Source organism: Anarrhichthys ocellatus, unplaced genomic scaffold (genome assembly GCF_004355925.1).
Source record: "Anarrhichthys ocellatus isolate YVR2014 unplaced genomic scaffold, GSC_Weel_1.0 scaffold21, whole genome shotgun sequence".
NCBI classification, from domain to species: Eukaryota; Metazoa; Chordata; class Actinopteri; order Perciformes; family Anarhichadidae; genus Anarrhichthys; species Anarrhichthys ocellatus.
Window position 1 is genome coordinate 434,189 of NW_022280051.1, and position 24,204 is coordinate 458,392.

The 24,204-nt window shown below is 41.9% G+C and overlaps 3 protein-coding genes across 9 annotated transcripts in view; 1 reads left to right on the plus strand and 2 right to left on the minus strand.

Annotated features, from left to right (window-relative positions):
• The first annotated feature begins 3,757 nt into the window (after window positions 1-3,757).
• LOC116389864 (proline-rich protein 5-like) lies at window positions 3,758-15,051 on the plus strand. Of its 6 annotated transcripts, none has more exons than XM_031858902.1 (10): window positions 3,765-6,974; window positions 7,079-7,168; window positions 9,274-9,468; window positions 9,898-9,978; window positions 10,836-10,942; window positions 11,270-11,361; window positions 11,465-11,605; window positions 13,256-13,400; window positions 13,597-13,887; window positions 14,136-15,051. In XM_031858902.1, the coding sequence occupies exons 2-10, from the start codon at window positions 7,143-7,145 to the stop codon at window positions 14,450-14,452; spliced, it is 1,395 nt and encodes a 464-aa protein (XP_031714762.1). In that variant the 5' UTR covers window positions 3,765-6,974; window positions 7,079-7,142; the 3' UTR covers window positions 14,453-15,051. The 6 variants fall into 6 exon arrangements, with proteins under 6 accessions (XP_031714761.1, XP_031714762.1, XP_031714764.1 ...); XM_031858904.1 differs by having other exon boundaries at window positions 3,765-6,549; XM_031858905.1 differs by having other exon boundaries at window positions 3,765-6,534.
• Window positions 15,052-15,680: 629 nt separating this feature from the next.
• On the minus strand, window positions 15,681-23,790 carry napepld (N-acyl phosphatidylethanolamine phospholipase D). Of its 2 annotated transcripts, none has more exons than XM_031858907.1 (10): window positions 23,579-23,790; window positions 20,744-20,819; window positions 19,984-20,088; window positions 19,652-19,792; window positions 18,744-18,968; window positions 18,506-18,609; window positions 18,099-18,264; window positions 17,792-17,940; window positions 17,521-17,635; window positions 15,681-17,022 (listed from the first exon to the last, which is right to left on the minus strand). In XM_031858907.1, the coding sequence occupies exons 1-10, from the start codon at window positions 23,731-23,733 to the stop codon at window positions 16,891-16,893; spliced, it is 1,368 nt and encodes a 455-aa protein (XP_031714767.1). In that variant the 5' UTR covers window positions 23,734-23,790; the 3' UTR covers window positions 15,681-16,890. The 2 variants fall into 2 exon arrangements, with proteins under 2 accessions (XP_031714767.1, XP_031714768.1); XM_031858908.1 differs by lacking the exon at window positions 23,579-23,790 and adding an exon at window positions 22,607-23,570 and having other exon boundaries at window positions 15,682-17,022.
• Window positions 23,791-23,874: 84 nt separating this feature from the next.
• yeats4 (YEATS domain containing 4) overlaps window positions 23,875-24,204 on the minus strand; it is a 4,485-nt gene continuing 4,155 nt past the window's right edge. The window contains exon 7 of the mRNA XM_031858909.1: window positions 23,875-24,204. This exon is cut by the window's right edge and continues 693 nt beyond it. The gene's annotated coding sequence lies outside the window, so the exon portion shown is untranslated.

Below are 24,204 nucleotides of genomic sequence, written 5' to 3' on the forward strand. Positions count from 1 at the left end.
AGCTGAAAGGGGTCACGTCCTGTATTTATGTATAATTATGCTGTATTTATGTATAACACACACCTCCACAAGGATTAACCTGCATATAAAAAAAGTGATTGAGCAAATTTTGAAAAGCTAAAACGAGATAAACAAATCTGCTTAAATGGGATTTTTTGTTGTGTAGAGTATGTGACGCTTCCATTTATTCATCCTGTTGTGACCAATTAGTTGATTTACATCACAATGGCCGTTTTTTCGGCAGTCGCATGAATTAAAAAAACACTCTGAGAAAGAGAGAGAGGGGGAGGGAGACAGATACGGAAGTCTTCAGGTGTCATGTGTGTGTGTGGGAGAAATACACAGACTGCAGACAGAGAACAGAGTTCCATGCTTCAGTTTATGTAAATGTTACAAGCTGTAGAAACTATTTCGCTGTATGAATCTATATATGAATAGAAGACTTCTTATCCTGACATAACCCTAACCCCATTCAGATTATTTAGGATTATAAACTCAAATTCATGTTTTGTGATAACAACTAGTGTGTGTTTGCCGTGTGTAATATTTTAGCATCGTGAAGTAATTATCATAAATGCATCAAAGCATTGCTGAGAGGATTGGAATCCTCTTCTTGACACACGCTTTGGTCCAACATACCTTAAACCTGCAGCCAACACACTCCGGTTGAATCTGGAAATCTTGCAGCCCAGTCAGTGGTCCACTGAACAAATATTTAACAATAAGAATCACACTGGAATGACTTATTGAAGAAATGATCAACCTGCCCAGTTATTGCTGAGACATTTTAATTAAAACCACAAAAATCAACTAATGGTGACGCTAGAGAAGCAAGCATTTAGAGAATGATAAGCTCTTATAACCTGACCTATCTGCACCGCAGGTGAACCACAGGGACCACAGATGGCAAGTCAGACAGCATTAAACCATTATGATTTACACACGGTGCAAACCAGTCACATTTTTCTGGAAACTCTGCTGGGTTGTTTTACGGAATGAAACAGGAAGTGGTCAATGTCCCTCCAGCTTTAACCAGAGTAAAAGGTTTTCAGACTTTCTCACAATGCAAAGGCAGCAAATAAAACACACAGTGATGACTTCCTCTTCAGTGGAGCAAACGGTAAGACAAACACGTACTGAGGAATCCAAGCTATGGGATAAGAAACTGCATCTTCTTTGAGCCAGTGTTTACGGGGAGATGTAGTCTTTAAATCAACATGTGACAATTCATTTGACAATGATGTATCACTGTTTAACAACACTAAACAAATATATTGTAATAGTCTGCCATGAGATGTTGTGTGCAACTTTGAAACATCTCCATTGTCAGCCAAACAGAAACAGCAGGAGACCAAGTAATGGTGATATTATCACTACATGGGTATCTCATGTCTAAACTGGTTGTTATTGCAGTTGAAAGACCATCCACAGATTTCTCTAATATAAACATGGATAGATACCTATTATATAACCTTTAGCTGACTGAGAGTTTCCATATGGGCCTCATGAAGGTGTGTTTGTGTGTGTGTGTGTGTGTGTTTACTAAACAGTGGGCACCCTTGTATATGTGGTCCCCCTGCAAACACACCCTTCGGATTTGGAATCAAGTATGTTTCTCTGATAGTTTGTGTCTTTCAAATGATCATCTGATGGCAAAAAGTTGTTGTTTTTGCATTTAATGAAATGATATAGTTACAGAGTATACAGGAAAAAGAGATGGATAAAATAAGCTAATGAACAACAAAACAGAAGAAAGAAAAAAGGATATAAAAGAACCTGTGTGTCCCTCCTTGTCCCACCCCTGTTTCTGTCTACTTCCTCATGTATTTACTCAGTAATACATTTGTAGCTTTCCCGCTGACTTCAGCTGCAATTGAATGAAGCATCTGACCTTCACCTGCAGCTATGGACCAGGATGCTACTGGAGTGGAACACTTGTGATCTGGGCAAATACAGGTTAGTACTGACTTTGCTCAGTACTCAAAATATTTGGTGTTAAATGGTGTGAGATCACTGACACGACACATATCCCCTATGCGTGTTTCAACGCAAAAATAAAAAAAGATAATGAGCTGGATGTTTGCCGTTGGATAACTTAAAGGAAAGTCCCAGCCCTCCTCTATGCAGTGATGGAGCAACCTTGCCGTGTTTAGTGTAATCATGTAGCTGTGCAAGCAGAGGGCTCCTGAGTCATTACAGGTTCCTGCTGCTCCTTCTTTTGGCCTGAGAGCAGCTTTTCGCCCCTCGTCTCTTTACACAGCCCAGATTAAAGCGGCACTCATTTGAAATGATACCAGTTTGCCTGCGGGCGAGTGTGTGTGCATTTGTCCGTGTAGACGTGTATTTCAGTACGTTATAATGTGACTTTGTGTGTGTTTAAAATAGACTGGAGGAGATGGAGTGGAGCTGAACACAAACAAACACTGTGTATCTCTATACAGATCATCCGTCTTGCAGCCGAAAAGGTCACCGCTAACAGACACTTTGCGCTGCACCGCTACCTGCACCTCTCTTTTCACTGACAAAACATTTATCTTAATGAAATAAACTATATCTCAAATGATCATGTTCCCTCTTGCAGTGTGCTTTGTGGTTTTTGAACCTACAGTTTCCTTTTTAAAATCAACTTCAAAGTCTGCCTGTAAAAGTGCAAATTACACCTTGTCAGCAGTGTTGCTGCCACTATACTGCGGAACTAAATGAGCATCAGAATTCAAATGAACTGCTTTTTCACTTTCGGGGTTCACCTTTGACCTTGTGCTGTTGCCATTTAAGTGTAGCGAGGGATGGACTGTATCAAAGGAGAACAGTCCCAGCAGTTGGGCAAATGAAAGGCATAATATTAAATTATCTCAACTAATGATTGGTTCAGCTATCATTAAATAAATTCCAGAATAATGTGGATGTTCAAAATAATGTTGTGTTCAGTTACAGAGGGAATGCAGGTCCATCCTGTATTTCCTGATATTAAGATGCACGCTTGCGTACACATTATTCACACACACACCCACACACACACACATGCACACAAACACACACACACATTCAGTCCTGTTTTCATGACTTTTAGGGACAGCCTGAACCTAACCTCAAACCAAGTCTTCATGCTAGAATGTAATGATTTACATTAAGGGGACGTGCATTTGTCCCCTTTTTGTCTCGCAAAAAAAGGTGAGTACACACACACACACACACACACACACACTAGTTAGCCAGTTTCTTTTCAAGTCTCAAGCGTGAAAGAATGTCCCTAAAGCAACACTCGCTAACTGCAAGAAAAACTCACATCACTCATTTGCTGCAGGTTTTTGCTGGTCACACACACACACACACACACACACACACACATCATATCATCAGAGTCTAGAAACCGATTATTATGTGGTGTGCCGTGTGTGCACAGAGACATTAGTAACACTCTGTTTATATAATGTTAAGTGATTAGTGAACTCTGGGCGAGCTGTATTTTTCCAGGTGCCTGTGTGTGGGTGTGTGTGTGCCTGGGTGTGTGTGTGTGCCTGTGTATGTGTGGGTGTTTTATGGTCCTGAGAACTTTTAAGATACAATCTGGCCTTGACCATGGACTTTGCTATTACAAACCTGTTCCTTATTACCGACATTGTTGTGTGTGTGGCTGTGTCTAGTGCTCTAATTGCATATGCAGTGTGCAGACAGAGTGCAGTTTGTCTGATGTGACACACTGAGCTCTGTGGTTAATGTGGAGATCTGTGCATTAGATAGTGTGTGCAGTGTGAAGTTGATCACTTGAAAAATGCAAGTTTTGGCTCACAGAAGTGAGAAACACCCATAGAAGCACACACAGAAGGCTGTGTAGCTGCTCAGTGGCCTTCTCCTCCAGCAGTAAAAGCACTCAGTGTATTGTCCAGTGTTTTGAGTGGGCTGCTGCTGCTGTATCGGTTTGGCCATGAATTATTTCATTATGAATTAAACATGAGAGTCCACTGTGCTGTCAACTAAGACTCCTTTTGTTTTAAAACCTGCTGACAAAGCTGCTCTCATCTGCCTCAAAAACTCTGGCTAGTTGAAATGATTAAGAAGTAAAAAGTAGCACAAAGTCAAGATATTTTCTTTCTTTATTGCTCTTTATCCTCTTAACTGTTATGCATGCTGTAATATACACGACCCACAAACACACACACACGCACACACTAAACCACCAACACTTTCCATAGGCTGCTAGGCTACATCTCTCACCCACCGACCCCTGCAAACGCGCGCGCGCCCCCCACACCATCATGATCTCTCTCTCTCTCTCTCTCTCTCTGCTTCACCTCCCTCACTTCCTCCCTCTCTCTCTCTCTGACGCTCGCGGACAGTCCTGAAAGCTGCGCTGACAGATCGCTGGCGCTGCTCACGCGGGTCCAAGACGGCTCCTAACATCGGATCTTTTCAGGGGAAACGTGCGCAGTCCTCGCGCGCTGTTATCGGCGCTCAAGAACTGTGAAGGTGGACTTTTCGGCACCGCGTAAACCTCCATCCTTCACCCAAATAAAAGGAGTTATTTGAGGTTTTTTTTTTTTTTTTGGGGCGGGTATTAAACACAGAGAACACTTAAAAGGGAGCGAGGAAGACTTCTGAAAAAGTGAGTATAGGAGCCGATGTATGAAAATGATCAACTCAGTCCTGGCGTCAGTTGTACACCGATAGAAAAACTTTAAGCTTTTACTATAAAAAAATACGACTTAAATTGCTCATACTTCTTCCATTTTTACTCCATATAGCATTATGATTTGTCCTAAGATTAATTTCCTCTCCAAAGTGTTATTGATGGCAATCTTTATGCACCATTCTCCAGGATTTCTGTGCTGTGCGTGATTTTAAAGTGTTTTATTAAACACTAGTAGACAGGAAGGAGACTTAAGAAACGTTGTCAGGGTAGGATTGCTCTTAAAGCAGACACCAATGATTTGTAGGCTACGGGAGAACGTCCAACTCGTGGTTTGGTCTTCTGCCAGAGGTAGAGCAGACAAACCTGCTGCAAGACTCAGGCAACATTACTCTAGCAGTCTGGTGCAGGGTGGTAATTTCCCTGTTGTGCTGCCAGTCTGCAGAATGGTGTGTGTGTGTGTGTGTGTGTGTGTGTGTGTAGGTGTGTGCGTGTGTGTGTTGAAGCAGATTATGGCTGTTAATTTTTTTGCAGTGTAGTCCCTGATATCTATTTACGATGTAAACTGTCTGCTGAGAGAGAGGAGGGGGGGGGGGGGTTCACACTCAGAGAAGTCAGGATTCTAAATGAGTGGGAGCTCATTGGTTTAATATCCTGCACTGCTCATGAAAATTGAGCCAGAGGCTGTATGAGAAACACTTTCAAGCTCCCAAAACCACAATCCTTGAAACTACAAGAGCCCTTAAGCAAGGCATTGAACCACACTGAAGGGGGGCATGAGAATGAATTCGTCAGGCATTTCCCTCTGCAGAGCCAAGTGTGATTGACCATAGTCACGGTGACGTTTATCTAGGCAAATATCATTCACTGTTTTTTTTTACCATAAACAAACACCACATTATTCTTGAAAGTGGTGCCTTTCTGGTCTGAAATCAGACCTCTTCTGCAGAGTCCTTATTCCAATAGAAGGTTAAAATCTGCCTCATGCCGTGAGGTCGAGTCAATTTATTTCGAAACCACATTTATCAACAGAAATGTGCTTCACAGAGAAAACTTGATAATAAAAAGGTAAATAGATATATAGGATAAACTAGGTAACAGGTATAACTAGCCGCCAGGCAACAGCAGGTCAACGTTTATATTTGACAAATACAACTTCCAGCAAGTAAAGCCTGAACCACTGGAGACTCTTCACCAGCAGACAAACACATGACAGGTTTCATCTAAACTGACTTTGATTCTCTATCGTGACCGCAACTTCACCAGGGTTTTAACAAAGTAAAGCTTTCAGTGAGGTGACTTTGATTGCAAAAGTCTAAAACCATCGCTGGAACTGTTGAATTAATAATTCACTGGCACAGATTGCAGATTATATTTTTTTTATGTTGCTACAAGTCAAATATGAATATGAGGAGCAGCCATGTTGCCTTGAATATGACAGTGACACCGGTAGGAGGAAGCCTCATGCTTTACCTTAGTTGGCCCTGACAAACCTGCCTTATGTTTGTCATTCTATCTCTGTGTGTGTGTGTGTGTGTGTGTGTGTGTGTGTGAGAGAGAGAGAGAGAGAGAGAGAGTGTGTGTGTGTGAGTATAAGGGCATTTGAGTTTGTGGTAGGATCAAATTTCTGTCTCACCCACTTTAGTGTAATTAGATTAGATTACGGTGTCTAGTTAGCTAGACGCTGAGTAGAGTCACTGTCTGTGAATATCTGTCTGACTTAGTACTGAAGTATTTTACTCCACACGTAAATGAGCACTTTGGAGCTTGTCATATATATATTTTTTTTAATGTTCATTATTGTGGGAGCTTTGTGCCTTTATTTGATAGTGACAGTGGCTATACAGACAGGACATTCAGGGATGCAGAGGGATGTTCATCGCAAAATGAGACTCCATTGTCCCCAGGTCAGATCTGTGGAGGTATGGGGTGCATGTTTCTGTGTCACAGTGTCTTGTTTTGATACTTTCAATGGGAAGTTAGAAATTTCAAACGCTACTCAGAGCTGCTTCTTAAAGCCACGCAGCTCTATTTGTCTTTAAGGGTATATTTATCCATGCAAAACTCTTCCACTGTATAGTCATCAAGATGTTTTTGCAGGTTTCATGAGGGTTGTTTACTTAAATAAAATATGCAGTGTGCATGTCATAGACATCACATACATCACAGGTGTTACTGATAACATTAACGGTGGCTCCGCTCTGTCCCAGGGAGCCTGAAAACTGAAGCAGCTAAATCAAATTCCACCACAATCATTTTTATTGTTTACACCTGTGCTTTTCGTGCTGTGAGGTTTAAAAAGTTTCCCGGGAAGAAGGTTGATTCACTCGGGGTTCAAACTAGAAAAGTACAAAAAAAAAAACCTACAAAAGCCCGTTAAGTTTGTTACTTCAGGTGGTTTTGTTTGAAATGAAGATGATTTTTCTCTGCCACTCATTCTACCTGTTTCAGATGCTGATTCGTCAGTGGTGGTTGCTGGGCGGTCCCTAAGTAGCAGCTGTCTGTTTAGGCTAACATGGAACGAGAAGGCTCATTTAGGAGGTAAAAACACACACACACACCCCTACACACACTTTCACATCAGCCAGCAGGTCTCGTTCAGAGAGTTTCACGGCATCTCCAATACTCTGTTCCCTTTTCTCTCTTTGTCCCCGGTCTTTGGGACACAAAAAGGTAGATGAAAGTGACTCACACACATTCCTCGATGACCTCATTCATTCTTTCAGTCATGCAAACATCCCCCTTATCCTCCTTTGTTAAGTAATTAGACGGCAGCATTTTCTCTCACAACTCTTCCTGTTGTATCAGCGCCACAAACAAAGAGTATCTAACTTCCGGGTTGCATCACTAATCTTTAATTTACTAAATTCAGAACCCTTTTTTTCCATCACGCTGACAACTCAGTGTCTCCTCTGAGTCTCTGTATCTTCTGCTCTGCATCATCCACTCTTCAGGTGTTTGTAGATTCAGTTGCACGGTGTTCATCACTGCACCTTTTCTGAGAGAATTTGGAAATGCATCCTTACTTTGACAAAAGTTGTGTGTGTGTCTATCTGAAGGCTTGACAGACGGACCAAAAACACACACACACACACACCGTCTCCCCTGCCATATTCTTTTACATGCTCCTGATTTCCTTTTTTTTCATCTCCTTTCAGCCCCTTTTTTCCTCTTTCTTCTTCCTTTTGTGTCCAAATTCAATTAAATTCAGTTGGGCATGGATCATTACAAAGGTATTAAAAACAAAGAAGAAAAGAGAATAATTCCACAGCAGATGACAGTAAAAAGCAGACACAGACAAACTCAATGTGATGAATCAAGCCAACATGTGATTACAGCTTGAACACAACTTCTATCTGTCCTGGGCCCCACACAGACAGAAAAGGAGGAGGAGGAAGTGAAATGTGTGTCACCTTTAAACCCTTCCTCTCCCTCTTGGCAGCTCCTGAACCTCAAAGGGTTCCTTTGTTCGCCTGGCACAAAAGCTCACATAGCATGGTCACCGACTGGCACAGACTGGCAAAAGGGGAGAGGGAGAGAGAGAGAAGAGGGCAGAGAAGAAAAAAGTTAAAGTAAAAGAAGTAGGAGGGAGAGAAGGGAAATGAGAGAGAGAGGGCATGTGAAAGAGTGAGATAGAGACCCATGAGGACAGAGACACCTGTTGTCTTCTACATCTTCATCCTTTCTTTCATCAAACTCTCGTTCTGTTCAGTGTGACACACACACACACACTCATGGAGTGGGGATATGTGGTACCTTTTCAGTTACTGGAGTAAGTACATAGTGTGTGTGTGTGCGTGAGTGTGTGTGTGGAGGGAGGTTTGTCGTATGTTTTCAACTTTTGCAGAAAGTGCTGGTTTAGTCATTTGAATGAATAAATGACTAAGTATTTTTGATTCATTTTCCAGTAGAGACACTGCAGAAACATAAAGAACAGTGTTTGTAGTGTGTAAGTTAATATTTGCCTTACATGCAGATTACACTTATGTATACACACACACATACACACATATGCTGTACATGCCTGTGAGAGAGAACACTGTTTCATTACCTGTTCCTGACATATTAAGCAGCTTTATACTAGTTTCTGTCTAGTTGAGTTTCAGCTTTAACACCACATTTTTACTTTGTTCCTCTTCTTCTGTACTATTTGGGGCCCTCACTGACATAATGCATTCCTTCACTGCTAATCCTAACAATCATAAGTACATTCCCAACAGAGATCCTAAACTAAAACTAACGATTATTACTTCCACATGTTTAAATCTAGGTATTCAATAGAATCTGTAGTTTTATTTTTCCCCTGCACCACTCTGAACTGAACTCACTGTTTGTTTCTCCTCCATGGACCAACCTGTGAATATTTAGCCTGCCTGTACCTACTTCTCTCTCCTCTTTTTTCCTCTTAGTGTCTCTATTCCTCACTTCACTTTCTCTTCCAAAATTCACTGTACTTACAAAAACATTTAGCTTTTGAGGGGAAAATAAAACTCCTGTTATTGTCTTTGGATGACGTTTACACTTTATGTACTGTCACTAGGTTCCACTAGCGTAAGTGGAAAGTGGGTTTGGCTCCACCGTTTTCATCCAGTAACACGTTGTACTGCAGTTTCTTCTTATAATTATTTCTCTCTTTCTATCTTTTGGATTTCGAGGAGTCTCCACAACAAGCTGAGGTTGGGTAACAGCTCGTTCTCCAGTCTGACCGACCTCTCGCAGGCGAAAACCCCAGGAGGAGGAGGAGGAGGGGGGGGAGGGGAGAAGGGAGGACTGGCTGAGGAGTGCAGCAGGGACAGAGGGACCCAGCAGAGAAGGGCCGGGGCCAACGCTACTTGGAACAGGTTAGTGTGTGAGCCGTGGTCTGAAGCATGAGCCATGTTGGTTCACTTGGGGGGGGGGCATGAACAACATGAGCTGGACCGGAACCTACAGTAAACAAAAAGTTCATGCCCCCTCCTAACGTTTTTATGTTTAACTCTCCTTTCTTGTTTTCTGCTGTCTTTTATTTTGTTTACACTTTATATTGTGCGGCTTCTTTGTGCATATTCACAGGTTGCACAATTTGATTTAGTATTTATGTTGCAAATCTACAATGTATCTCGATTTGAAGCAATGGAAATCATCTTTTTTCTGTGTGAAATGCTGCCTCTCAGCAGCTAGTCATGTAGTGATCATGCATATTGTTGATTAATGTAATATTATTCTATCATTCTACACATTAGTCTTTGTGAATATTTGTGCACTAAATGCTTCTGTGTGCTCCTACTCAGCATCCACAACGCAGTGATATCAGTTTTCCAGAAGAAGGATCTGGGGGAAAATGAACTCTACACCCTGAACGAAGGTGTCAGGTAAGCTCTCCGTCTCTCTGTGTTTTATTTGACTTCTCTCGCTGACTTTCTCACAAACACGGCGAATGTTGAGCTTGAGCTGGTTTAGTATTTCAGGAAGAAGTGTGACTAAATTGTAGTGTTATACTCTGTAATTTCCCACCTTCCCTTGCTCCCATATACACACAATGGCAGCTTCAGCGTGCTAAATTTAGCCTTTAATGACACATTAACACATGGCCAGTAACTGTTTTTGTTGTTGCGTCTCTCTCAGCTACTCCGTCTTTCTCCTGCCGTTTCTCGGCTGCAAACTTGTCCACTGAACCAGAAACACCTGCAAGCGAATGACAGGTTGGAGGGTACAGAGGGGTCGCGGTGTGTTTAATTACAGTTTAGCCGAGGGCAGTTGACACAGGGATGTCAAAACCCCAGTCATGTACAGTAAATATCACACACCGCACACATGCATGCACACTGACTCAAGCCGCTGTAATGAACTTGAACAACATGAAAGCTTCACATCACGTTGCAGAAACTCGGCAGTAGTCATGACGAAGATTAGATAAAGATTAAAGATCAAGTGTTCTCTTCCTGTAATAACAGCAAAGTGAGCTGTCGTGCTAATCTCAACATGTGTTCTCTCCGGTTCATCGGTGGAAAATCCTGTTGTTGACATGTTTTTTTGTTTTCAGTGTGATCAATGTCTTTTCTCATTTCCTGAGTCTGCTGCTGTTTAAACACCGCAGCTTTCCAGTTCACTAGAACTAATTATTTATGGTTCATGTAAAAGAAGTATCACAGTGTGTGTGCGTGTGTGTGTGTGTCTGTGTCCGCTTACAGTATACACACGCACTCATTTGTACTTTTTTTTTATACAGGCAGCTGCTGAAGACGGAGCTGGGCTCCTTCTTCACTGAGTACCTTCAGAACCAGCTGCTCACTAAAGGCATGGTGATACTGAGAGACAAGATCCACTTCTATGAAGGTGAGCAGAACTCTGCATGATATAAGCGACGCCAAAATCTACCAAGACCTTTTAGTTTGCTGGTGCCTTCTGGCTTTGGTGAATGTTCACAGAGCCAGTGAGTCACGTCCATCATTACAGACATGTATCATTTGCATGGAATTAGGAACCTGTACATCCACTGCAATGAGAACAAGTCGCATGAAGTTCTCAGATAACATGATGCAGAGATCTTTTCCAGAATATCCCAGCGCCTTGTCTCTTGTTGACTGCATGTGCCAGTCAGACGGTAATGTTTTTGACTTTGTGGTGATTGAGTTGTTTGTCTTCATGCATTGTGTGTTATAGGTCAGAAGTTGCTGGACTCTCTGGCCGACACATGGGACTTCTTCTTCTGTGATGTTCTGTCCATGCTGCAGGCCATCTTCTATCCTGTACAGGTACACACACACACACACACACACACACACACACACACCTATACTCGCACTCACATGCTTATATTTCCATTACAAAACTGTGTGTTGACATGTGTGTCCACAGGGAAAGGAGCCGTCAGTGCGTCAGTTGGCTCTCCTCCACTTCAGGAACATCATCGCCCTCAACCTGAAACTGGACGAGGCTCTGTGTCGACCCCGAGCCAGAGTTCCCCCTTCTATCATACAGATGCTGCTAATACTACAGGTACACACACACACACACACACACATACACACACTCTCTCTCTCTCTCTTTATCTTTTCCTTTCCTTGTCATCCTCTTTGGCTTACAATCTCTCACCCTATATTCCCACACACACACACACTGTCAAACACACGGCTCGCACAGACAAGCTGAGGGAAGAGGGTAAGTGACAACAGATGGAGGATCAGAGGGTACAGAGAGCAGCTGACTTTTTTTTTTTTCTTGCAAAGGGATCTCACAGGAAGCAATCTCAGAGGAGATACAGAGTCGTCTTCCCATGACCGCTCAGTACCCTCTGCACCCTGCCTGTGTGAATTAACCATGTTTACACTGTCCTCTTAAGATCCTTTTGTTCTCACAAAAACAGGAAATTCAGCAAGTCAATCATCAAAATAATCATTTAGGATTAGTGACCTCATTATCAAAAACTTTACAGAAGTAAATGGTTATGAATTATGTGAATTTCTATCTTGTTTTACTAGATGAGAGGGCAGACATTCATGTGTCTGTGGACAAGAACAGACAACTGGACATGTTTATTTTCCTGTTTTATCTGCTGTGTACAGATGCTGCAGAGTCATTTTAAATGGTCTCTCTGTGTTTGCCCACAATGAATATCAAACCAACAGGTAGAGTTGAGGATATAAAAAGCAGGGCAGCTACGACAAGAGGTCGGGGGTAAGAGGGGTACAACTCAGCACTGAATGTTTGCTGTTTTTGCAACTTCTTGTTTCATCTGTTAGTAATATCCCTTCCGTTCTATGACGCCAATTCGCCGAAGTCTGGTCTTTTGATGTGGTTCGTCTCTGTGCTGCGGTTTAGATGCATATGCTCAACGATTCAGAGAACTGAAACAATGATTGATCTCTCTATTGTGATTCGAAAACTCTGGGGTAAGGTCTCCGGGCCCACATGTATCACACCCCTCAGCGTGAAAATTTGGTTTCAAGGTTTTTAAAAGTTGTGGAGTCGATTCCAACTATTATGGAAACAAAGAGCCTGAACCTTTCAAACAGAAAAGATGTACTTTGTTTTTCTTCATGGCTCTGAGTTTGTAAAGCAGCACCGTATTGATTCCCATTGATTATGAGGGTCATTTGTCTGCCACTAATTTACTTAAAAGCAAGCTGATGCTAAGTGCACAGTGGGGTTTGTGCCTTGCAGCAAAGCTGTAATGCGTGTGTTTCCTGGTGATGGTGAAGAAACAATTTGGGCCCCACATGAAGACCCATCTGAAATAAACAGGGCAATGAGGGGCTCAACACACGCAGAGTGGATGCATGGTGAAGCGGGATGAATGCAACGTGTCCCGTCATGGGGAGAAACGGCCCCTTTATTCCCATTCAGGAAATTGGTTGTGATTGCGCTGTGATGGCAGATGCAAATCATTTTCTTACTCATGTTCTCAGTTTGTAGTAAAGTTCTGTGTTGACCTAAAACCAACACCCAAATATGGCCCGTTCTCTTTTAAGCTATTTTAATCAATATTTTGATCACAACAACAAATCGGATGACAGTGTAATGTGAAATATCCACCCTTTGCAGTGATTGCATTATTTAATTTGACATCTGTGTGTGTGTGTGTGTGTGTGTGTGTGTGTGTGTGTGTGTGTGTGTGTGTGTGTGTGTGTGTGTGTGTGTCTGATGCAGGGAGTCCATGAATCCAAAGGTGTAACAGATGACTACCTTCGTCTGGAGGCTCTCATCCAGAAGGTGGTCTCTCCATACCTCGGCACTCATGGGTTATATTCCAGAGATGGATCTTCCAATTTGCACTGCTCCTCCTGTGTTGTAGGTATGTACATGTTTAAATGTGTTTACAGATGACGAACCATGGAAGTGCTTTTAAAAGTTACAAGCGCCAGGTTCACTTATGTGTTCGTGTGTTCTCCTGCACTTGCTCTCTGTGGTGTTTTTGCGTGTTTTCAATTATAAAGTAATCAAATTTATAAAGCAGTCTTTCTTTACTTTCTCGCTCCTTCTCTCCCCAGAAAAGCGTTTGCAGCGCTCCTGGCCCTTCAAACCAGGAAACTCCCCCATCGCCAAGAACCTAGTGGTACGCTCTAATAGCTACAACATTCCCATGCTGACCCCTGTGGGGGAGTACGACACCGACTCTTCCGCAGGAGGTGGCACAGGTATCAGACGGCACTCCGTCTCTGAGATGACGTCCTGCTTGGAGGAGAGCAGCTCTTTGGCTGAATCCACTGCGACCAGCAACACCAGCACATCCAGCCTCGCCAACCACTCTCCAGCTTCCACGGCCTCCGCTGCACTTTCAGGTACGGCTGCCCCGGTAATAAACAACCTAACAAATCATTGGCATCAGCAAATTTCAAAATGGCAAGACGCTATTATTGCTGGAGTGATCAATGGTTCAGATTACTCTTTAAACAGTGTGTTCTGGTGCTGAATCTCAGACCTTTTAAATGTACCTTTTTAAGACTGTCCAACATTGCACAACCCCATCTTTTTAGTCTTAAAATGCTTATTTTGCTTAACTCTAAAACCTCTGTTGGTCTCCGTTCAGGTCCCCACCCTCTCCAGCCACAGAATCACTCCCCCTGCATCCTCCCACAGCCTTCCCCAGGCGAGGACACACACTGCGCTGGCTCGCTGGTGTCAGACTCCCCCGCATCCTCCAGAGCGCTGGCTCAAGACACAAGCTCCGGTCCCAGTCCTTCATCCAGTCTGGAGATCATGACGGACCACGTGCCGGAGTCTTTGGACTCAGAGCCGGAGCACAACGGCATCTTTCTGGACTTCTCGCGACGTTGGTCTGGAGGGTCGAACGGACAGCAGAGACACACTGATGCAGAGACGTGTGCAAACAACGCTGAGCCATGACGACATTCCTAACACCCAGTGACACTTGGTGCTGTGTTATGGAGACTCAAGATCATTAGGGATCTGTTTAAACTAAATTATTTTTTTAGAAGATGTGGTCACCCATCCCTAGAAACAAGTCTCACCTCATGCTGACTGGTAAAAAATATGAATTTGGGCTTTTTTTTGAGTGTATGCTCCCAGCTGGAAACATCATCACTGGCTTATTTGGGAAGAGAAACCTTTTCCCTGTTTTTTCTTTTGAACGACACAGAGTGATGATAACACATCGTAGGTGCACATGCTGAAGAAATGTTTTATAATTGTCAAATATCTCTTTTTTTTAACACTTTGAATGTAAAAGAAACTCTCCAACTCTGTCGGTTGGAGCTCAACTTATTTTATTAATGGATGATAAAAATAATAATTTGAATTTGAACTCTGTCTTGCTCTATATTCAAACCTAAACCTGTATCTCTGGTGTACTGACAGAGATTTGCATTCAAGGGAAGAAGGCACTAGAAATGGTTCCACTGTATTTCAAATCTTCTGCTTGATAATATCAAGCAATATTTTGGTTGAAGTCCATATTTTTATGAGAAATAAAGCAGAAAAGCAGACACTGCCATCTTGTGTCATTCTTGCACAGTGCAAGGTGTGCAATGCAGGAGAGGGGAGTCATTAGAGACACCTGTGCGCGCGGGGAGGGAGCACAAACAAACAGCATGGAGGAGAACAGAAAGGAGGAGCGAGCGTGTTAAAGAAAATACGTTTTAAACACTTTAACCAGTTTCTAACTGTCCACTAAAAGAGCAGTGCTGTAGTACAGTGCACTATAAAAAGTTTTGTGGCAGAAGTTTCAAGAAGCGGTTGGATTTTCTGGACAACCTGGCCGATCACCGGAGCAGGTATGAATGGAACCACTAGCGTTAACTCTGGTAGTGCTGCCCAACACACCAGCCCGCCGACATTACATGTCATGTTCATGATTTTTTTTTTTAAAGGTAAAAAAACATTAAATGCAGCAATGATGAAAATAACCTGCAATATTTGTACTATGAAGGGTTGGATTTGTAAGAGGCAAATACTTTTAGAATAGTATACGAACAGTATTTTGTATGCATTTAAATAAATTGCTCTAATGTTCAATATATATACTGTGACTTTTTTGAGATAACATACTGTTGCGTTTTTATGACTTTTTCGACTTGCTAAATTGACTTTTTTTCTACATGCTATAGTATGACTTTTTCGAGATATTCTATTACTTTTTTCGACATGCTATACTATGATGTTCTTATGACTTTTCTTTGACGTAGGCTACAGTACTTACTTTATTCGACATACTATGACTTTTTCGACATGCTATACTATGACGTTTTATGACTTTTTCGAAATACAATACTATGACTTTCAGGACTTTTTTGACATACTATAGTACGGCTTTTTCCCTTATTCTAGATAGTTCTGTTGACGTGTTGTACTCTGGCTTTTTTGACATGTTTATAACTGTTGACAAGAAAGAAACATTTTAAATGCAAGTTATATTTAATGGGAGAATCAGTGAAATGGAACAAGTCTAAGCCACGTTCATTCAGCGTTAACATAAAAAAATAAATCACTTTAACAGCGAGTACTAAAATGATTCTACTTTTGCTGTGAAGCAAATACATCCGTTTACTTGCGTTCTAAGAAGTGAAAATGATCACACTAAAGCACTATTTAAGACACGAAGGTGAACCCAGCTCAACTTCAGTCTGCGTCTGACAGTTCTTTAACAAAGCTTTCTATTAAAATACAGTGGTTGGGAATTCATTTCACAGGCAAATCGATTTCTTCTTACACTTCTGCATCTCATGTTGGCCAGTGTACATTCAGAAAAACAATACCTTTTTGTATTGTGGCATCAGCTAGCACCAATCTAAATAACCTGATGATTGTTTTCTGTTCTATTACAGCTCACAGGAACGTCATAGTCCAGCTGTGTGTGACCGTGAAGCTGCATCTTTCTCCCGTCCAGTTTCATACTCAAGGTTTGTGGTTCAATTCCACATTGTTCCCTGCACCAGTTACTCCATGTGAGTTTCATTTATTCTTGACCAGATAGTTTACACCAACCGATAACATTAGCATGAGACATTTTGTTTCAGTGGTTGAACATACGTCACTGCTCTGGTCTCCTCAGGGCTGAAAGCTTCCTGAAGCGTCTCCAAATATGAGTTATGTGAAATTGGCAATTATACTTCTTAGGATAACAAAAAAGAAGTCTGATTTTTGTGCTTTGTTACACAGATACAAATATTTGTGACTTGAATTTCATATTAAAATGTTTCTCACAAGGAAAGAATTACAAACAATATTTTTCTTCTCTGGTGGAGATACAGCATTGTAGAACGTTTTAAAACTTCTGTAGACCATCAAATATGATAAACATTTTCTGCACTTTGTTACAGAGAGGATCAGTCAAAGACGTCTCCTTCCTGTGGCGCTAAAAGGCGGGACTCCCCGTGATGTAGAGTGAAAAAGGATTCTTGCTTCAGTCCTTTCTGTTCCATGGCCTCTCTGAGACGAACCGGTGGCTCCAGGTAGTACTGATGAAGAAGGGATGAAATGTTAATTGAGAAAAAGTGATTGTTTTTATTTTGTCATCTCTAACTTTCAAAGTGCGGCAGCAAGCCGGAGATTGTATTAAACTGAGTTAGCGAACAATGACACCTTGTTGTTACCAGAATGGGTATGCTATGATGGGTCAGCTGTTTCTGGAAAAAATTGTAACATTTCTTATGGTTGATTTAACTTCGCAGTACTTTCTACAGAGATGTTTCTGTTATTTAGCCTACCCTGGCCTCAGTGTTGTGAATGGGGTGGATATAAAAATAGAAACACCTGTCAGACTAACACAGTCCAGTTCAGCAGAACCTAATAAACTGGGTGCTGTTAATTAAGCTAGTAGGACACATTTATCCTCATTGTAGCTGAGTCACCGTGTCACACGTCTTTCAGAGAGAAACCACATTTGATTGCCAAGGTGTTTTTGAAGCAGGTCAAACTATTAATTTAAACCACAACTAATTAACTGCACATTGTACCTCATAGGCAAGAGCAAAGGTTCCCCAGTGAATGGCCACGGAGTGTTTGGCCTGAAGGTCTTGGTGGATCCGAACAGCCTCTTCTGGATCTACATGCTGCCCCTGCATCATATCCCTGAAAAACAAAGTTCATTTGTCTGTTTTAAAGCTATATCATCTTTTAAAATGTACTCTAGTCCACTTTTACAAAGGGTGTAGGGCTTAGATTTTGTTGACATTGTCATATTTAGGTGGTTAAACTTTATTGAAGTGGACACAGTATGTACAGAACCTGGGCAGGTAAGCGCCAATGGGGATTGCTGCGAGGTCAAATGGTCCGAAGCGCCGGCCAATCTCCTGGAAGGAAGTGCAGTAGCCGGTATCGCCAGCAAAGAAGAATCGATGATCCGGGCCCAAAATAGACCAGCTGCCCCATAGAGACTGAGAGACACAGCAAACAATATGAAAAGTTACATTCATATGCTTTCAACTCAAAATAAAAAATGAAACCCTCTTTGTGCTCTATTGAATTATTTGCCTCATTCACCCTCTACTCTTATAGTGATTGATTTAATACATTAAAGGTAATGAATTACTACCTTGTTATCGTCCAGCGCTGTGCGTTTGCTCCAGTGTTGAGAGGGTGTGCAGACGAAGGTAACATCATCATGACCCGGGACACAATTCTCCTCCCACCAATCCAGCTCCATCACATTCTCACAGCCCATCTTTACCAGCCAGTCCATCAGACCCAGGGGCACGAACCTGTGCAACACATTTTTCAATGTTATGTATTATGACATACTATACTCTGACTTTCATATATCTTTATGACATTTTATACTACAACTTTTCTTTTGATGGCATACTTTAATTATTCCAAAATCATGGAAGACTAATAGTGCTCTTTGGTTGAGAGAGTAAGCTGAATACTTGAACTACAACTGGTGAATAGAATTAAGACTGGATCTCAAAACATTACTGTTGACAACAGTTCAACACTTACCAGCGTAGCTCCCCTCCAAAGCGTGCATTAAGACTGGCCACGGAGCCAGCATCCAGATGGTCATAATGAGAATGACTGATGACAACAGCATCGATCCTGGGCAGCTGTTGGCAGAAGGGTTAAAACATGAAACCCTGGTAATGATGGTAGCAGCCAAAGAAACGAGGCTTAGGAGAAATAATATGATTGAGGACGTAGCGTTTCCCTAAAGATAAATTAAAAACAAAAAGTACTACACCTGTTCCACAGTGCAGGGGGGTCCTCTGTACCTTTTGGGACCCATGAACTGGAACGGTGAGGCCCTCTGACTAAATATTGGGTCTGTCAGAATATTCAGCCCGTCCATTTCAACCATAACTGTGGCGTGACCCAGCCAGGTGACTCTCAGACCCGGACCAGAGTCAGAGAGGTCTGGGCTCTGGACAAAGTACGGTTCCATCACTGGGAGCTCACTGTCCAGAGCCTTCACAGGAAGGAGAAAGGGACAAAGAGAAGGAGGAATGAAAGGAAGAGGGAAGGATACAGTAGGGAGAAGAAGGACAGGGATAGAAACAAACCATCACATATTCATGATGAGGAATACAACGTTTCAGTCTTATGACTTCATTTGATCAGTAATCCCCAGTTACCCTTGTAACAGACTCACTGTTACATGTTACAGCGCTGCACTGTTTGCTCCTCTCCAAACACGCTTTTGTTGCTGCTTGCAGGATTTATTTTTTATAAAAAAAAAATAGCTCTGGTCAACTTCCTTTTGTGTACCTCTCTGTTAAGTATTTTTGCATGAACTTCACAAGGCAACATCCTAACACACAATATTATTACAAAATGTTGCAAGCTTACGTTCCATCATTAAACTTTTGATCTATGACCTCTCTGGTTGTTGGTCTGTGCAATTAAGGGGTTAAACATGCGTGTGAGAGCAGTCAGCCTGCAAAGCTCTTACTGAGCTCAGCAAGGTTTCAACTAGAAACTATAAATACTGTGTGTGTTTGGAGAGCTGACAAAGAGCAATAATACTACTAAGAGAGGCGGGAAACACTGTATATGAACTCCAATACTGATCCGACACCTACTGGGAATAATATGACACAAAGCCAAGACTGTAGTTAATGGCTTTAAAAGTTTACTATAATAACAACACACCTCTTTAGTAGTTGGTATATTGCTATGATTTTTATCCAATAACAGGAATCTGAGCATGGTGGTGTAGGAGGGGAACCGCCATGTGGGCCAGGGGTTGGTCCAGCGGCCATGTTTGTCCCGGCAGGACTTTGTTACTTCCTCCTAGAATCAAAGTAAACCGTGACATTTTAGCCATTTATTTTAGGCTTAAAGAATGGCATTTCAAACAATACACAACAGTTGGAGTTGGAAGGATGGCATGTTGAAGGAAGGGGGGTTATGGGTTATGTGTGTGTTTCAAGTAGAAGAGGAGGTTTTGCTGGTCAGGGGGATTATGGGAAGTGAGGTTTTACCTCCAGCCGGTAGTCCAAGCGGAAGCTCTTGCGGGAGGAGCTGCTCTTCCTCGGGGTCCGAGCATCCACCTCTCCACCCTCGGCCCCTCTCAGTATCCCATCATCCTTGAGTACAGATACAAACACAGACGCACAGTAATGGAGTCAATCTGCATTCTCCAATGCATTTCAAACAGGATGGGAAATTAGCACCATCAACCAAATAACCAACCATGATTAAGACACCCTCTTGGGCCACCAAATTGAAAGAAATATGAATTTGGAATACATTTTCAGCTTCTGGTTGCTTTGTAACAATCTGGCCCAGAGTTCTGGACTGATTTAGCGTCGCGCTCCGACACACAATGGGCAGTTTAAATTTTTTTTTAAAAAAGGGTCAAAATCGATGCAGCAGAACCAATGATCTGTTTTGACAAGGAAGAGGAATGCATGGAATACAAAAAGATTAAATTTTTCTCCCCACATATGCAGTAGTACCCCCAAAACCTGTAAACAGACTTCTGCAACGTTCACCTTGAACAGCTGGTGCACGAGTCAAGAAAGTCAACATCAGTGACCGTGAAGAGAACTTTTCACAATTCAAAGAATGTGAGGACATTTTGACATGTCACAGTATGAAAAGTACAATAACACTGATAACAACTGCGTTCCAAAATGTCTGCAGTGAAAACGCGCGACCACATTTGAACAGCAGAAACTCATATTTGTTAGTATTGAAGTTAGAATTGACCACACATCACATGTTGTGCAGGCTGCTTACCTCCACCAGGCCATGTCTCTCCTCCAGAGCTGCTCTGCCTGAAGATGACGGCTTCTCCATGGGCTCACCACCACACCTAGCGCCGCACACACACATACACAGTTTTTGACTGTTAGCTCACACGTCATGTCACATGCCTTGCTTGAGGGTGAAGCAGCTGAGGAGGACAGCGTTACATTCATACAACAGAGCACATTTAACAGCCGAGAGTGAAACCATAGTAGTTTGCATATGAGAAAAAAACAACGATAATCAGACACAGCAAGATCGATTTCCCTGTATTCAACTGACACTATGTGAAATAGTGCTACCACAGAGAAACCACATACTAACCCTGGGTCTCAGTATTAACATCTTATCTTCTAACATCTTGTTGGCAGGAAAAACTATGACACAAGTTGCTTAGTGAGGGTGACGGATGAAAACACACAAAGAGCTGGTTTTACTCCTGTGTAATACTGATTCGTAAGTAACTGATGCATGACACAAAGATAATGAAGGCCACATAAAAAAAAAAGACAAATTAACTATAAATATGAAGTGATTATGCCAAACTAGGATCTAACTGAATCATATTGACACTTCATTACAGGCCCAGTCAACAGTTGAAACTGCTCTGACTCATTTCTTCTATCTACCGAGGCTCAAGCTGTGAGTTGAGCCCTACTCTGTGCTACAGGTCTGGTTTCAGCTGACTCAGGTAAAATAAAAAGGACTGACTGTGTGACTAAATGAAATCACCACTTTTGTGGAAAAAGTTGCAACATATGAGTGAATTTGACATCTTAGTTTAGGATTAGGAGACGAAACACCTACATTTACACTCCATAGCCAGCAAGTCTACTCACAGCCCTTCCTTATCCTGCTATCATGCACAGCACAGTGCAGCACACACCATTACTAACTACTATCCACTTGTAACTGATTCCTCCGTGCACTTATGAGGAAATGCACTCGAGGGTGGCCTTCTTTGCTATCCCGTATTGATTGGAGATAATTGTAAGTCACGGGTCCTGGGTAGCACGATATTGTGGATCCTCTGTTGTGCTACTAGACACAGCCCCACAAACGCACTGGTCCTCTTTGGGGGAACGCCACACATTAAAGCTATGGGCGTGCTGATGATGCACTCGGGACGCGTGAATGGACTTTAAAATGCACAGAAACACAGACTCTCTGGGACAACAATGGAGCTCTGACAAGCAAACAAAGATACATGGAGCCAGCCAGCGTGCCCGATGTGGTCACATAAGCAACACATCTAGCCTGAAGAGAGAGATTCTCTTCTTCTCTGTCGTCAGGTTAAATTCAATATTTCTATTTACATGATCAGACATGAGGAAAAACACAGGCTGTAGCCCACACTATTTGTGCATGACGCTTAAATGCCGATAACCATATTTACCTAGCAGTTGGGTGTCACTAAGACTGAGCAAACAACATTTTATTATAGCTATTATCATGATCACGCACAAATCGGAACATGAATGAGTCTAGCTGTGAAACTAACTGCCCAACCATTTAATAAGCAGCCTCAACATGTTCAGATATCTTCACATATCTCCCGTTTACAATGTGTGACCAGACATTGACACAGACAGGAAACACAGTAGCAACAATAACACCGGCTGTTATTAACTTCTTTGCCAAATACAAGAAGGAAATTGAGTAACGCTTGCTGAGTTACACTGCAGTAGATTTAAAAGGAGAACTAGCCCAGCTGAACGTGTCCCTCGGGTAAAACCACAGTGATAGTATGTAACAGATTTAAAACGCGGGCCACCATGCACTCACTGTCGAGGAACACGAGCATCGCTACGGGCTACAAAACATGCCAGTTGTTACTATTTTCAGCCAACTCACCTGGAAACTTGAACGCAACAGAATAGCACCAGTTGTTTTCTTAGCGGGGAGACATGTTGGTTGCGTTTACGTTAGCCATATACTCTTGTTAATGCGAGCTGGGTAACATTATTAGGAGCTATGCGGTTCCCTGAGCGTCTCCAATGCAGTTGTACTTTAGTGCAATGCGCCTTTGAGTCACCAGCGAGAGGGAAGTCAAACAGTCACTGCCGTTGGAGGAAGATGTCTTTCAGAAGGTAAGTGGTGGAGTTTAAATGCAGCAGGACGGTGAGGATCAGTAGTCGGCACCAGCTCGGCTTCTCTGACGTAGGTGCAAAGCCCTCTGATCACGTGACCGCGGGCTGTTTTATAAATAACTAAAAACGCACTTAAATAGAAATAAGGGTGAATTAATGTTTAGGACTAACAAAATAAAAGTCTTGCTTACAAAATATTTGTAAGACTTGTATCTTATTATTATTGCAACTAGTACAGGAACGCTTTCTATTATGTCTGTTATATTATGCTTAATCATTTAGTACAAATAACTACCAACAATAATAATAATACAAATACATAAATAGAACAGCAATATCAATTTAATCCAGGCAATCATATTTATCTATTCTCTTTTTAACATATTGATTACTTTGTCAATTATCTCATTGTTTATTTACTATCATACTTTCAACCCAACTACTTGCACATGAATAAAATGTGGGGCCTGTGCTTTATATTCAACATTTAATATTTAGAACTAGATTGAAATGTGATCCCTTTCAATAAAATGACAGTTGAATACTTTTTGACCATCATCATCATCATCATCATCATCATTCATCTACCTGGAAAAGAATGGTGCTCAAACTAATAATCATTAATTTACTAGAAGTGGACTAATAATCCGTACACTCTCCCTGACACACATTTCTATTAACAGCTCAAAACCTATGCACTACTTGAACGTGTAGACGGTGTAGTATACAGGCTCACCTTGAATTGCTCCTCCTAATGAAGGACACCTGGGGACAGTTGAACCCTGACACACTAACTGTTAGTCGCTCGTGGCGTTTACTAAACTTACGTCCACACGCCCGAAACAAATGTAACGGCCTGCACAACAGTGTCTCCATTTTAGCCCTTTGCATTGGACCATATTTGCTTTGGCGTTTTAGTAAAGAACACAAAGGAGCATTTGTCTGCAGTTTAAGAAAAGTTGTTCAGCGTCCGGAGAGCTAAAGTTTGAACTTCCTGCCAGATGCGTTCAAAGACTCTCGGAAATTTCATAATTCATAGCTAGGCTTTTAATGAAACTCTTTCTTTAACTCCCTTTAGATACAAAAACATTTAGATTTGTTATGTAAAACATACCAAAGCTTCCTCTTAAATCTGTAAATGTTTCAAACTGTTTTGTACATTTATTCTGGGAGGTAGTCAATAGAATATGCACCCACAGAATGTTTGAGTATAAGTTCATGGTGATGCTTTAATAGTCTTTGCAGAAACGTTTTTAATAACTGTCACCAAATCTTGCATAGTACTGGCTATGCCCATCTTTGAACAGTACATCTGACTCCACACGGATTATAGGAGTTACTTGAATCTTCATTACAGTGGGT